The following is a 15,372-nucleotide window of genomic DNA, read 5'->3' as shown; positions in this document are numbered from 1 at the left end:
AATAAAGATGGTATAGGGCCTGCTCAGACCTCGTCTGAACATTGTGGTCAGCTCTGGCCTACACAGGTTAGGGAGGACATTGATAATCTGCAGAGGGATCAGGGAGGACTACAAGGAAGAAGGGACCTAAATTCATGCTTCTGAAGCCTGGATGAACGAGTTGGTGGTGTTGCACTTGAGTGTGTGAAAAGTTCTCTTATGGAGGAATGATTAGCCTCATTCTGCTTCTTCCTAGAAGGCAGAACCAGAAACAATGTTTAGACTTGATGCTGAGGAAAAGCCAAACCCAAACTAACTTTCCAATGATTAGAGATAAACCATTGGTAGACTCACCCTCTTTGGAGGTCCCCTAAAGCAAGGTTGGCTTGTTATCTCCCTGTCTCTGATAGAATACAAAAAATTGTTCAGGGTTGGGGCAATAGATTGGCCTAGATAGTAGCTATAGACCTTCCTCCTTTTAGATTTCATGAAGGGAATCACACATAGCTTCTTCAAGGAATTCACTGTAAGGGATTTTGTTTATGAAGAAGAAGAAACTTTGCTTTTTCATGTCATTTCATTTCATTTCCATCTCTCTAGGACATTATCCACCAGCACCTCCACGACCCACAGACAGTATCTCTGATGGAAAAATGTGCTCGTTTCCATATTCACTGTGCCCATCACCTCTGTGAGAAGCCCATCTCCACCTTTGATGCCCCCATCAACAAGGACCAAATAACCAAATGCCTTTTTACTCTGAAGGAGATGTATTTGGATCTGGCCAGTGAGGGCACATCATGCAGCAGGGAAGCTGAGTTCCAAGCATACTCCATCTTGCTTGCCCTCAACCAAGGAGATGTTCTCAGGTGAAGTCATCATGTCATAAAATAGCTACCCAACTCCAAGCAGAAATGGCTTAGGCTAGCTTCCAGTGGGTCCCTCCTTAGAGTCATGCCACTTTTCTATTGCTATTTACTTTTTTCTTCTTTTTTTTGCAAGGCAATGGAGTTAATTGACTTGCCCAAGGTCACACAGCTAAATGTCTGAGTCTGGATTTGAACTCAGGTTTTCCTGACTCCAGGGCTAGTTCTCTATCCACTGTAGATGCCCCCTGCCATTTACTTTCTCCTTCTTTTTTGTTTTTTTTGCAAGGCAATGGGGTTAAGTGACTTGCCCAAGGCCACACAGCTAGGGAATTATGAAGTGTCTGAGGCCACATTTGAACCCAGGTACTCCTGACTATGGGGCCATTGTTCTATCCACTGCACCACCCAGCCACCCCTGCCATTTACTTTCTAAGAATTCTGAGTAACAATTTGGTTTGAGATGCCATTCTTTAGATCTGTTCCACAGACAGTGATAATTCCCAATTCAGGTGAACTTTAAGATAAGTGAAAGCACTTGCCACCTAATCAGAACCTGAGGTAGGGAGTCTGGAGATTACTATTTACACTCCACAGATGAAGAAACCAAGACTCGGAAGATTTGCCCCATGGACAAGTGTCAGAGCCACAGATGTCTTCTTCAGAAACAGCACTTTCCATTCTACCAGATGGGATGAAAAAATTTTTTTTTGCATTTTTGGTTCAATTTGGGTTTTCAGGCTAGGCTTATGATTTCATGACTGTTGGAACTCTTAGTCTGGAATGTCCTTTCCATTAGGCTAGAGCAGTAATTTTGGGGCAACTCAACATGTTGCCTGGGGTGGGGTGCTGGTTAGGTGACATGACCAGGACTGCAGGGTTAGGATGTATTAGAGGCGAACCTAGTTTCCTGTCAGATCTGTGAAGTTGCCTCCTCTCTGACCAGAGTACTGCAAAATTATTTTTATGAGCTCAAGTACCTTTGGAGAGGCAGCCCCCTCACTTTGTAGAGAAGACATTGAAGCCCCCGGAAGGGGGGAGATAATTTGCTCAAAGTATCACATATGGTATCGGTCAGGCTCAAACTCGGGTCTCCTGCATCAGACAGAGGGGCTCATGGCAAGAAGCCCTGACTCTGCCTCTGAGTGGGGTTACCAATATTTAGACTTCCTCCCTCCCTCCCAAGATGATAAATATTAAAATCATTCTGTGAATGTTGGGTTTAATTATCCTTGGTATTACTGGCAAGATCAGGAAGTCCTAGAAATGTGAACTATGCATTCATCCCATGTTCTTACATTCATTTATATTTGTTGAATATAAAAGATAATTTTTAATTTAACAACAGAGTTAAAGAATAAATCCAGAGAAGACTAAATAGGGACCCAGTTTTAATTAGAGATCATTGTCCTCATATAAGGAGCTTAAAGCTTATGCAGTAGAGTAAATATGCCAAGTGCAGAAACGGGAGGACCTGGGTTCAAATCCTATGGCAGACAGTCACTATGTGAACAGGGTGTGATACGTCACTCCTCTCAGCTTCAGTTTCTTCACATGTCAAACAGAGATAATAATGCTTGCACTACCTACATTGTGGGATCAATGAGAGGAAAACACTTTTCATGACTCAAAATGATTTGGAGATGTGAGTAATTATGCCTTCTAAAGGTCAGATGGTATAGTTGACAGGAGGCTTGTAATTAAGGGATCCCCAGGGAACTCAGCCTATCTCCAGCCATTCTCAGTCATAGACAAGCTATTGGGCTGCTTTGGGGAAGAAATATTCCACACCAGGAGTTCCCTTCATCCTAAAAGTCACATTTGTTTTTACCAGGACCAGCTACAAGAGTCCTCAAAATAACTGATTTTCCTTCCTACTCATAACCTCTCAAGCCAAATGATTGAGGATTAATTCTTAAGCTTTGTGCGTAGCAAAAAGATGAGTGACTCCCATCATAGAGTGTGAATGTGACTCTCATCTTTACCATTCACTATCTAGGTAACCTTGGATAAGGCACTCCCCCAGCAACTCCATGCCTCAGTTGCCTTCTCTATCTAATGAGGGGAAGGGATTAAATTAACTCTAAGGTTCTGTCCAGTTCTAGAACTGGGAATCCAAAGCCAACCTCTACAGACCTAGACCCTGAGTGGGAGAGGCTTTGGAGCTCATCTAATCCAACATTTTTTTTTCTTTTTTTAATGGAGTGGGGGAAATGGAGGCCCCAGAAGGGCAAATGGTGTATCTAGGGTCACTCATCTAGTAAGTGGCAGAGGCAGGATTGGATCCAGGGTGTCTTGACCTCAAGGCCAGTGCTCTTACCAGCAGGTCATGCCACTGCTCAACAAAGGTGGCCAATTGAGGCCAGCGTGTAACCGTCATCTTGCTCTGTTGGCAGACAAGTGCAGCAGCTCCAGCCCCATATCCGCAAGTCCCCCGAGGTCAAGTTTGCCATTCAAGCCTTCACAGCCTTAAACAGCAACAACTATGTGAGATTCTTCAAACTGGTCCATGCAGCTTCCTACCTGAACGCCTGCCTGTTACACGGCTACTTCGCCCAGGTAAGGACCAAGGCAATGGGAACATCTGGTGCGGGGGAAGCCAAGTCAGCCCACACTGCTCACAGTAATGGCGCTCCCCAGATGCTTTCACTTTTGACCTACACAAGAACTATCTAGCAGGTGCTTTTTTTTAGGTTTTTGCAAGGCAAATGGGGTTAAGTGGCTTGCCCAAGGCCACACAGCTAGGTCATTATTAAGTGTCTGAGGTTGGATTTGAACCCAGGTACTCCTGACTCCAGGGCTGGTGCTTTTTCCACTGCGCCACCTAGCCGCCCATAGCAGGTGCTTTTTTAAAAAATCATTTTCCAGCTGACTCTGAGACCCAGAGACATTTTTTTGAGATTTGTCTCATAGGTGATGAGTGTCAGTGTTGGGATTTAAGAACTTCTAGGTCTAATGAGCTTCCACCTATGGCTCTCTGATGAACATCATTTTACAACAAATATAGTTTCCATGATTTGAGCAAACTAACAGTAATGTTAATAGTAATAATGTTAACAGTAAAGATAATAATACAATGCAAAAATGCATTGTAAACCTCTCTAAGCAGGAACAGACTCAAACTCAGTGTATGTATGACCTTGGACCAGTTACTTAGCTTTGCCTCACATTCAGCGCCATCTCCAGTCATTGGACCTAGATGACTCTGGAGGAGAAAGTGAGGCTGGTAGCTTAGCACGTGTATCAGACATATTTCCCCCCTTACCATGGAAGTGTGGTTCACAGAGGTTGGCCTTCCTTTTTTTCCCTCTAACTTCAGGCTCGAGGGAAGGCCCTGAGGACTGTGACCATCACCCATACTGTGAGTTCCCAGAAGACAACAGGTTTTCCCTTGGACCGTGTGGTGGGGTGGCTGCTGTTCAATGACTCCAGAGAGGCTGTGAACTTCATCCATCATTATGGCCTGCAGGTCTCTGAGGGGTAGGTGAGACCTTGTCCCTGCAAGGGGCCTTTCTAGCCGCCATGTGGAGTGACTATTGGCAGGGTTCCCACAGCCTTGACCAACTCAGCCCAAGGGCAAGAGCTGGCAAGGGTTTAGTTCATAAAAGAGAAGTATAAGGGAAAATGGAGGAATTAGGAACTGGCAATCTTGCTGGGGCCAAGTCTGCTTTTCCATCATCATCATCATCATCATCATCAATACTAATATTTATTCATTTGTCAATTATTTATTATACATCTCCTATTCACCAAGCATTGTGTTAAGTGATAAAGATACATTTAGAAAAATCCAAAGGGTAACTGCCCTCAAGAAGATCATTAGAGAAATTGATATAGACACAGAAAAGCAAATTTTTAAAAAAAGGAAAAATAGAATCAAGTTGACTTCAGACCAGTCTGTCAAATGCTAAGCATTAGAACTAGGATTCAAACCCAGGTCTTTAAACTCCAAATTCAATATTCTAGTAAGTCATTTCATCTGCATGCAAATGCCTAATGAGAAGCAGGGTGCCTCATTGATAGAGAGTGGAGCTAGAGGAAAGAAGACTTCTTACCAAGTGCTTTTTGCCATACTGTGGTGATAGGACTCAACCTTTATATGTGCCAACAGCCTTTTGACTCTGCTGAGGCATTAAGCCCGGCAAAGGTCATTCCTTCCTTTGGGAGCTCCCTCTGTCAGTGAATCCCAGGTCCAGGACTGAGGCATTGATACCATTCATACTATCTCACTAAATTTCCTTTTGGGGAAGACAGTGAAAATCTGATTGTGGTTCACAGAGAGAGGCAGCCTGGGATATCAGAAGGAAGACTAAGGCATCATGAGATCTGAGTTCAAGTTGCAAATCTGCCCCTTTCACTCTGTTTGACTTTTTTTTTAGGGTTTTTTTTTTTTTGCAAGGCAATGGTAAGTGGCTTGCCCAAGGCCACACAGCTAGGTTATTAAGTGTCTGAGGCCGGATTTGAACTCAGGTACTCCTGACTCCAGGGCCAGTGCTCTATCCACTATGCCACCTAGCCTCCCCAATGTGTTTGACTTTTAAAAAAATCACTAAACCTCTCTGGCTCTTAAACTTCCTTTTCTATATAGTGAAGGGTTGGACTAGATGACCCAAAGTTTCTCCTACAGATCAGGGTCCTGTGACCTTGGATAGGATGACATGGTCGCCATTTGGGCTTTTCTTAGCAGAGATACAGTAGTAGTTTGGCATTTCCTTTTTCCAGCTCATTTTATAGATTAGAAAACTGAGATAAATAGGGTTAAGTGACTTGCCCAGGGTCATATAGCTATTAAGAATCTGGGGTTAGATTTGAAGTCATGAACACTGGAATTTATTAATGGGATCCAATTGATTTTTTTCCTCTTCTGAACCCAGTTTATAGTCAGTCTGTGGTAGTGATGTTGATCCTCTTTGAAAACAAAAGACAATAAACATCCCCTGGTGGACTAACTGAATAAGCTGTGCCCCCTTTCTTCTACCCTCAAGGCAAACCAGTCTACCAGCTGTATAAAGCCCAAGAAATCATTTGACCTGGCATTGCCATGGCAACCACAGGCAGGACTCAAAATTCAATAAATCTAGGAGCTTTTCAGAGGTGAACTAATTAAATGTTTAATCAAAGATAGCAGACTAATTTTTAAGGCAATAACTTTGTCTAGCCTGTGAATGAAGTTATAACCATCCAAAAGGCCAATGGAAGAAAAATGGCTCCCCATTCGTGGTTACACAATAGATATTTCTTTTCTTTTCTTTTTTAAAGGTTTTTTTGCAAGGCAAATGAGGTTAAGTGGCTTGCCCAAGGCCACACAGCTAGGTAATTATTAAGTGTCTGAGACCGGATTTGAACCCAGGTACTCCTGGCTCCAAGGCTGGTGCTTTATCAACTGCGCCACCTAGCTGCCCCCACAATAGATATTTCTAATTCCCTTGGTTTTTACACTTTGGATATTTCGACTAGTGGATTCTATGATTTGGGGGCAATCAAATTTCTGTAATAAAGCAATGATAAAGGAAACGGTGTATTCAAGAAATATTAATTTAATTCAGCAAGTACTTATCAGGGTCCTTTATTATTTAGTCATTTTTTCAGTCATTTCTTACTCGTTGAGACTCCATTTAAGGTTTGGGTTTGGGGTTTTTTGGGCAGATAGTAGAGTGGTTTGCCATTTTTCTTCTCTAGTTCATTTTACAGATGAGGCAAATGAAGTCTACAAGGTTAAATGACTTGCCCAGGGTCACACAACTAGTAAGTAACTGCAGCTGGATTTGAACTCTGGAAAAGAATCTTTCTCATTCTAGGCCCAGGGTTGTATCACTATACCAGATAACTGTGCTTATTAAAATCCTTTTTTTTGTTTAATACTGGTCTAAGAGCTGGAGGGAGATGCAGAATGTCCAAAACAAAATAAACTTCAACAATACAAATCTGTCCAAATGGCTATTTACATTTTACATGATGAAATTGTATTGTATCCTTGATCTTAATCTTAATTTAGATTGGCATCTTGACCCTGAATTCCACTTACAACCATCTTCCTACATCTGTCCTTAGCTATATTGAACTGAATCGGAAGGCTCTCAGGGAACCAAAACAACCCTTCAGGCCCAAGAGATCCATCTTCATTTTGAAGAAGTTGACCACATCAGTGGGCCAGGTAGTGAATGGGGACCCCCTACCTGCTATGCCTCAGCACGTCCCTGAGAACAGCTTCAGCCCTCAAGGGGAGTACATTGGAGACAGAGCTGAGATGGTCATTGCCAGATGCTGGAAAAGTACCATGGCAGGTAATGGCATGAATCGACAATTTGGACAGCTCCCTCTTGGTAATGGCCACCGAAGCCTTAGGTCACCATGCTCTTTATTTTTGCACAATATTTTTCCAGCAAAGGGAGCTTAGCACCTCAGAGATGGCAGCCTCTTCCAATTTGGGATAGCTCTCCTTGCTAGGGAGATTATTCTTACAGGGATAAAATCTGGTTCCCTGAAACTTTCCCTTAATGCTCTTGGTTCTTCCTAAGGAGTCAACTGTAGCAAGTTTAATTTATTTTGGGACAACTCCCCAAAGGGCATTGGACCATCTCCGAGACCCTTTCTTATTCTTGAAATGGGAAAACATTTTATTGAAGTAAATGAGCAACTGTCAGTGCTGCTGCAATAGGGAATATTTTTTTTCATGGATAGGTCAATCCAGATGACCTTGTGATGAAAAGAGCATTGATTCTTGAGTCTGAGGACCTGGGTTCAAATACTGCCTTCAATACTTCCTCAGTGACTTTGACCAAATCATTTCTCCTTCTTAGCCCTGTTTTCCCCTCTGCAAAATAAGGGGAGTGACCCGAATGATCCCTTCCAGGTCTACAATTAGTATCCTCTCAACTCTAAGATTCAGGGATGCATTTCAAGTCCTTGTTCAACCTGTCTTCTGACCTTTTCCCAACCCTTCCACAAAGGTAAAACCACCTGGCAGCAATTTTTCTTCTATTTTTAGTTTCACAATCTGGGCAAAGAACAAAAAGGAGGTTCCTGGACCCCCAGGAGTCTGAGTCAGCAGCCTTCTCTTCCTTCCTTCCCTTTATGAAACTGCAGCTTCCCATCATAAAGCGGACGCATATTTTCCCAAGCCTGGTAAGGAAACATTTCCACTAAGGTGAATGGTTAGAATGGGAAAAGGCTTTTTCTGGGTTTTTTTTTTTTTTGCTTGCTGAAGGAGGGTTGGCAGAACCAATGAAGGTCAGAGCAGGAGGGCACCTGGCTCCCACCCAGATTAGGGCACCATTTTAGAAGAGGCATTTCACATAATTGCAGTCCTTCACTGGCCCTATTTGCCCATGACTCTTTGTGGTCCCACCCTCAGTAGCATGAGCCGTTTGCATGTCAGCTCTGTAGGCTTAAGAGAGACCTCAACGAATCATGACACTAGAGCCCTGTCTGGTACCTTGGCTGACACTGGTGATACCCTACCATTCATCCTCCATTGCATCTTTCTTCTGAGTTTTCCTCCTTTTTTCTCCTATCCCTTTGCCTGTCTCTGTCTGTCTGATTTTTTTCTTTATTGTTCTCTGTGCCTTTATCTCTTGATCTTCTTTGACCTTCTCTTTTCTGTTATTTCCCCATTTTCTTTCTATTTATCATTGTCCCTCACTGACTTTTACTCCGGTGGCTGTTACCCAAAGAGATTGTGAATCCCTGGACTATACTAACATACAAAAAAAAATAATGAGAGAGGTTTGTAATGGCTGCAGCCTATTGGAAAGCTCTTACCACAAATGATTGTGTGAGGATGGGGGCATGTACACACATACACTCACATATATAGTTATATACATGTATTTATGTATATAATATATTTATAAAATATATTGTAAATGCAAGTAATTTGTTCTTGGCGCAAGGTACTGAGAATGCAAAAGCAAAAACACATAGAAGTTGTAGTCTAACTGGGGGAGATAATATACAAATATATGGGTATAACCACAAGAGCTTCATAATGATGGTGGAGGGGGAGATACTTGTAGCCTTGGAGCAGAGATCTGGAGAGATTTCTCATGAGAGGGTTTCTGAAAGATGTAAATGAGGAAGTAGGCATTCCAAAATGGGGGACACCGGTGCAGAGTCAAAGGAAGGAGAGAAATCAGGTGTAATAAGGTGGTTAGCTCAGCTGAACTGTCCTGCTTGGCCCCTTCCATGTTGCTCCACCTGACATGGTCAATACCAGAGCTAGAATCCCCTCTACAATCGTCCTTGAGAAGGCATTAGCCAGTCTTTGTAAAAAGATCTTCAGTAGCGGGAAGTTTGTTCAACAGGAATGACAATTAGACCTGATAGATTTATCTGGATAATTTGCCTTTCCCCCCCTTCAAATCTACCATATTCCATTCCCCAATCCATTCAACTGGGCCCTTCAGTATAAAGATAATTTTCAGAATAAAAAATGACTCACCCTAGAACTGGCACCAACCTCTTGAAATGAGTCTAAATAGAAGACGATTTTTTTTCTTTATCCCCCAACCCTTTCTCCCTCTTGCCTTCTCATCCAACATCTCCAAGGATCAGCAGGCTCACTTTTCATTTTCCAGCATCTGGATAGACAAAATGGCTTCAACTTATTTCAAAGCCTCTGATTCTCTTTTCAATCAGAGGGAACAGAAGGAAATGATTCTTCCTTGGCCTAGACTCTCAGCTAATAAAGTTTCCAGATTTTTGTGCCTCATTAATGGTATCCTCCTAAGATCCCTGAGCTCCCCTTTTAAATACTTCACAGAAAAGCTTCAAGGTGATGGAATTTTTTAGTATCTCTTTCTCCCTGTCTCCCTCTCTCTCTCTCTCTCCCTACTTTCTCTCTTTCTCTCTCTCTCCCTACTTTCTCTCTTTCTCTCTCTCTCTCTCACAAAATTTAAGGAATAAGATCTTTGGTTTTAGATGATTTCCATTTCCCATCCCTCTCTCCTTCCTCTGAAGTATATTCTCTGGAACAAAGAATTAAAAAAAGGAGAGGAGGGCAGAAAAGTCTCTAACTAATAGTCAGCAAACCTGACAGGATCTGTAATGTGCCATACCCACAGTTCCCTTCTCATATTCAGGGCATCTCTCAAAGATTATCTTTGGTCTCCTTTGTAATTAATCTCCCCATTTTGAGAACCTTGGCTTCTCATAGGGAACACAGAGGAGAGAATTCCTTTAGCTCCATTTTCTAGATTCTTCTTCTCAGTCTATTATCTGTCATTTAGGGAGACTTCCATGTTGAATCTGGAGCTCACCTCTGAGCCCTTGGCTAAGACACTCCTCTAGAGACCGAGTTGAAAGGAGTATGAGGGTCATCTATTAGTCCAACTTCTTTTTACGTTTTTGCAAGGCAAGTGGGGTTAAGTGGCTTGCCCAAGGCCCCACAGCTAGGTCATTATTAAGTGTCTGAGACCAGATTTGAACCCAGGTACTCCTGACTCCAAGGCTGGTGCTTTCTCCACTATGCCACCTAGCCGCCCCTAGTCCAACTTCTAAAAATGATATCTCCTTATTTTAAAGAGGAGGAAACAAGGAGAGGTTAAATCATTTTCCTAAGATCACACAGGGGATAATTAGAAAACTGGAATTTGAACCCACTTTAAATCCATTATCCTTTCCATGGCACCGACTGAGCTCTCTGGACCCCCAATTCATCCTTTGTAAAAAGAGGCACATTGGTGGCCTCTAGGTTTTCTTTCATGTCTAAATATATTATCTTGGGAAGTACAGGGTGGAAAATGGGAGTAGAGCTTGTCCTGAGTTTAATGCATATAAAGAGACATCTAACACCTAAACAGACAAAAATAGAAAGTTCACTCCAGAGGTAACTAAAGTTTCCATGGCTCTCCTGCCCTTCTCTTTTTTTCTCCGATCTCCCTTTTCTTATCACATTCTCTCTTTTTATTTCTTTAATCTTTATTTGAGAGGTTTGCCACATTTTTTATTAAAGATTTTATTTATTTTGAGTTTTACAATTTTTCCCCTAATCTTACTTCCCTCTCCCCCCCCCACAGAAGGCAATTTGCCAGTCTTTACATTGTTACCATGGTATACATTGATTCAAATTGAATATGATGAGAGAGAAATCATATCCTTAAGGAAAAACATAAAGTATAAGAGATAGCAAGATCAGACAATAAGATATCAGTTTTTTTTTCAAATTAAAGGTAATAGTCTTTGGTCTTTGTTCAAACTCCACAGTTCTTTCTCTGGATACAGATGGAATTCTCCATCACAGACAGTCCCAAATTATCCCTGATTGTTGCCCTGATGGAATGAGCAAGTCCATTAAGGTTGATCATTGTCCCCATGTTACTGTTAGGGTGTACAGTGTTTTTCTGGTTCTGCTCATCTCACTCAGCATCAGTTCATGCAAACCCCTCCAGGCTTCCCTGAAATCCCGTCCCTCCTGGTTTCTAATAGAACAATAGTGTTCCATGACATACATAGACCACAGTTTGCTAAGCCATTTCCCTATTGAAGGACATTTACTTGATTTCCAATTTGTTGCCACCACAAACAGGGCTGCTATGAATATTTTTGTACAAGTGCTTATCACATTCTCTTATAAACCCACATGCAATACCATTGAGTCCTATAAGGAACACCCCACACATTCTCTGCATGGGAGGGAGAATCATTTTCCATCCTTCCCCTCCAATTCAATTTCTACTTTTCATGGCCAGTTGTCCATTACACCAATAATGTGGTGGGTAAAAGATGAAATGACTAAGGAAACAAATATTCGATCTTCTGAATATATTGTTTTATTAAGCAGTGTATACCAATTATCTAACAAATTGGGCTAGATCCCTTCCTTAGTTTATGACTAGACCCCAAATACAGGGGAGATCTATTTTATATGTTAAAAATAATTAATCAAATAAGACCAATGAATTAAAAAGAAACACTACACACCATTAGTTAATTCATTTCTGATTAGAGGAAAGATTAGGGACTTTCTAAGTTAGGAAAGGGAGAGTGAACAGGTGCAATTTCCTGAATTTAGAAAAAAGAGATATCCCACCTCCCTGAGTATCTGTAAACAATCAAGGGAACATGGAAACAATAGCTAATTATACAGTAGGGGCTGGTTTTTAAATAATGCATATGGGTTGCTTGAGGCATACCTCAATCATGAGAAAAATGCTGGCATTAGTCTTTGAATCTGACTAAATTTTGGTTCAGTATAATCTATGCCTTATAGTTAAGATCTCTAAGCAATAAGTGTGTGTGTGGGGGGGTCTAGCTTTCCAGTCATACAGGGCTAGGCTCAAACAATACAACCAAGTTTTCTCCCAAATCCCACAAAGGAATAGTTTTCTCCCAAGACAGAAACTGGACTAGGCCCATAATTGAATAGAAACAGCTAGTTCCAGAATTGAGTCACAAGATAGAGTCAGCATGGTTCACTCAATTCTCAATATGACCTGGTCTCCTAATCCCTTCAATTTCTCACTTTTTATTTGTGGGGGAATGGGTAGCCCACTAATAATACTAGGCACTATTTATCTAGCGCTTATCAGATGCTAGATGGTGTGATGAGCACTTCACAATCCTCTGTCATTTGGTCTTCACAATAACCATGGGAAGTGGGTGTCGTTATTTCCCTCTTTACAGATCAGAAACTTGAGATCAATAGAGATAAGTTAATTTGTTTAAGATGATAAAGTTAAGGAAATTTCTGAGACTGGAATGTAACTCATTTCCCTTTTCCAGAATTTTTTTTGAGCTAACTGCTTTATCTGAGGACCTAGTGTGTGTGTGTGTGTGTGTGTGTGTGTGTGTGAGAGAGAGAGAGAGAGAGAGAGAGAGAGAGAGAGAGAGAGAGAGAGATTCATAGGATTAAAGGGGAAGGCAAGATTAGGCTTAGACTGATCTCTCCTTTCTCATTTCAAACCAGATTTGGAAAACCAAATATGACTACTCAATAAGTCATCCCTTTAGTGCCTTGCTAACTCCAAATAGGAGGAACTCTCTTTAGGAAAGGATTCAGAGTTCAGGAAGATCTGAAGGTTCCTTATAAAGTTTTTTCAATGGTTCAAGATTTATGAGTTCGACCAATTGACCTTGCTGTGGCATTTAATTTTTCTAAATTTTTCATTATACATTTTCCAATTACATAAAAATTTTTTAACATTCATTTAAAAAATTTTTGCATTTTAAACACCCTCCCTTCCTAATGTTTCTTCTCCCTGAGAAGGAAAGCAATTTGATATTAACTGTGGATATGAAGTCAGGAAAAACATATTTTGATATTAACTCTATTGTAAAACACAAACACAATTTTATAAAATGTGTTTCACTTTTTATTCAGAGTGCATATATTCTTTCTCTCTTTCTCTCATGGGAGACAAAGAGAGTCCTTTGGAAATGTCTTGGATTATTGTTTTGATCAGAATGGCTATTTTTCCCATTTGATAATCCTTACAATATTGTTACTGTTAACAATATTTTCTTGTGTCTGCTGGCTTCACTTTGCATAAGTTCATGTAAGTCTTTCCTGGCTTTTATAGATCCCTCCGACTTGACATTTCTTACAGCACAATAGAATGCCATCACAATCACATACTACAGCTTGTGCAGCCATTGCCCAGTTGTTTGGCATCCATCCCCTTGATTTCTAATTCTTTGCCTCAACCAAAGGCAGCTCTTTTATATGCACCTCATATCTGTCTGATTGGCTAATATGATAAAAACGGAAACTGATAGATGTTGGAGGGGACATGTGGAAATTGGGCCACTAATGCATTGGTGATGAAGTTATGAACTGACTCAATCGTTCTGGAGAGCAATTTGGAACTATACCCAAAGGCTTATAAAATTGTGCATACTCTTTGATACGTGACTTAACTAGGTTTGTATCATAAGAGATTAAAGTGGAGAAGGGGAAGGACCTACTTTTGCAAAAATGTTTTTAACAGCTCTTTTTGTAGTAGCAAAGAATTGGAAATTGAAGGGATGCTTATCGATTGGGGAATGGGTGAGCAAGTTGCAGTATACGGTGATAATGAAAAACAATTGCTCTATAAGAAATGATGAGCAGGATGGCTTCAGAAAACTTGGAAAGACTTACACAAACTTATGCAAAGTCAAGTGAGCAGAACCAGAAGAACATTATAGAAAGTAACAATAATATTGTATGCTAATCAACTGTGAATGACTTAGCTCCCCCCCCGCCCCCCCGCAGTGTAGCTCAAGATAATTCCGAAAGACTCATGACAAAAAATGCTACTTACCTCCACAGAAAGAACTGATGGAATTTGAGTGTACATCAAAGCATACCATTTTCACCTCCCCCCCCATTTTTCCTCTTTTTGGGTCTGTCTTTCACAACGTGACTAATGTGGTAATATATTTTGTATGATCGAAATTGTATAATCTTTATCAAACTGCTTTTTGTCTCAGGAAGGGACGAGGAGAAAATTTGGAACTCCGAATTTAAAAAAATGAATCTTAAAATGGCCATTAAATGTAATTGGGGATAAAATAAAATAATCCTTTTTAAAAGGTAGTTCATTAATTTAGAAAAAACTATATCTTCATGCTCTTTTACAGAAAACAGGGAGGGGTACATCTTTCTGTGGCATGATAAGGTTTAAATAGCAGCCCTAGGTGGTAGGGTATGGAAAAATGTTCCCCTTACTTGACTTAAGGAAGCTAAAAGGCACTTCAAATGGGAAAATTAGGAGTTAAATTATGAAATTTGTGATCTGAAGGTTCCTTATAGCTTGAAATCTCTGATCAAGAAACCACTTAGAATTTATTAAGAGATGTTTCCATGACGGGTACTATGATAGGGACTAGAAAGTAAATATGAAGAATGAAATAGTTTCTACTCTTGTGGAACTACATTCAATCAGACATGTTTGTATACAGAACACATACTCACAAAATCAAAACAAAATAAAAAAATGATAGTTATGAAAGACTCTGGTAGTTAAAGAGAATCAGGATTGGTTTTCTGTAGAAGGAGAGACTTGAGCTACATTTTTTTAAAGAAAGATTTTATTTTGAATTTTACAATTTTCCCCTAATCTTGCTTCCCTTCCCCCACCCCCTGAAGGCAGTCTGTTAGTCTTGACATTGTTTCCATGGTAGACATGGATCTAAGTTGAATGCAGTGAGATAGAAATTATATCCTTAAGGAAGAAACATAAAGTATAAGAGATAGCAAAATTGCATAATAGGGTAATGGGTTTTTTTTTTAAAAAATAATTAAAGGTGATAGTCTTTGGTCTTTGTTCAAACTCCACAATTCTTTCTCTGGATACAGATGGCATTCTCCATTGCAGACAGCCCCAAATTGTCCCTGATTGTTACACTGATGGAATGAGCAAGTCCATTAAGGTGGATCATCGTCCCCATGTTGCTGTTAGGGCGTACAATATGTTCCTGGTTCTGCTCATCTCACTCAGCATCAGTTCATGCAAATCCTTCCAGGCTTTTCTGAATTCCCATCCCTCCTGGTCTCTAAGAGAACAATAATATTCCATCACACACACACACACACACACACACACAC

The 15,372-nt window shown here is 40.7% G+C and overlaps 1 protein-coding gene across 5 annotated transcripts in view; it reads left to right on the top strand.

Moving 5' to 3' along the window:
* Nucleotides 1-15,372, top strand: part of LOC141489120 (uncharacterized) — a 41,575-nt gene that overhangs the window by 8,936 nt on the left and 17,267 nt on the right. For all 5 annotated transcript variants that reach the window (XM_074189818.1, XM_074189817.1, XM_074189816.1 and 2 more), the window contains 5 exons: nucleotides 580-848; nucleotides 3,242-3,404; nucleotides 4,165-4,325; nucleotides 6,897-7,129; nucleotides 7,834-7,970. In XM_074189818.1, coding sequence (XP_074045919.1) covers nucleotides 580-848; nucleotides 3,242-3,404; nucleotides 4,165-4,325; nucleotides 6,897-7,129; nucleotides 7,834-7,970 — 963 coding nt within the window. The remainder of the gene's footprint in view (nucleotides 1-579; nucleotides 849-3,241; nucleotides 3,405-4,164; nucleotides 4,326-6,896; nucleotides 7,130-7,833; nucleotides 7,971-15,372) is intronic.

This window comes from Macrotis lagotis, chromosome 5, assembly GCF_037893015.1.
Source record: "Macrotis lagotis isolate mMagLag1 chromosome 5, bilby.v1.9.chrom.fasta, whole genome shotgun sequence".
In the NCBI taxonomy this organism is placed as follows: Eukaryota; Metazoa; Chordata; class Mammalia; order Peramelemorphia; family Peramelidae; genus Macrotis; species Macrotis lagotis.
Note: the sequence above shows the minus strand (reverse complement) of the source record. Positions and strands in the feature narration are given on the sequence as shown.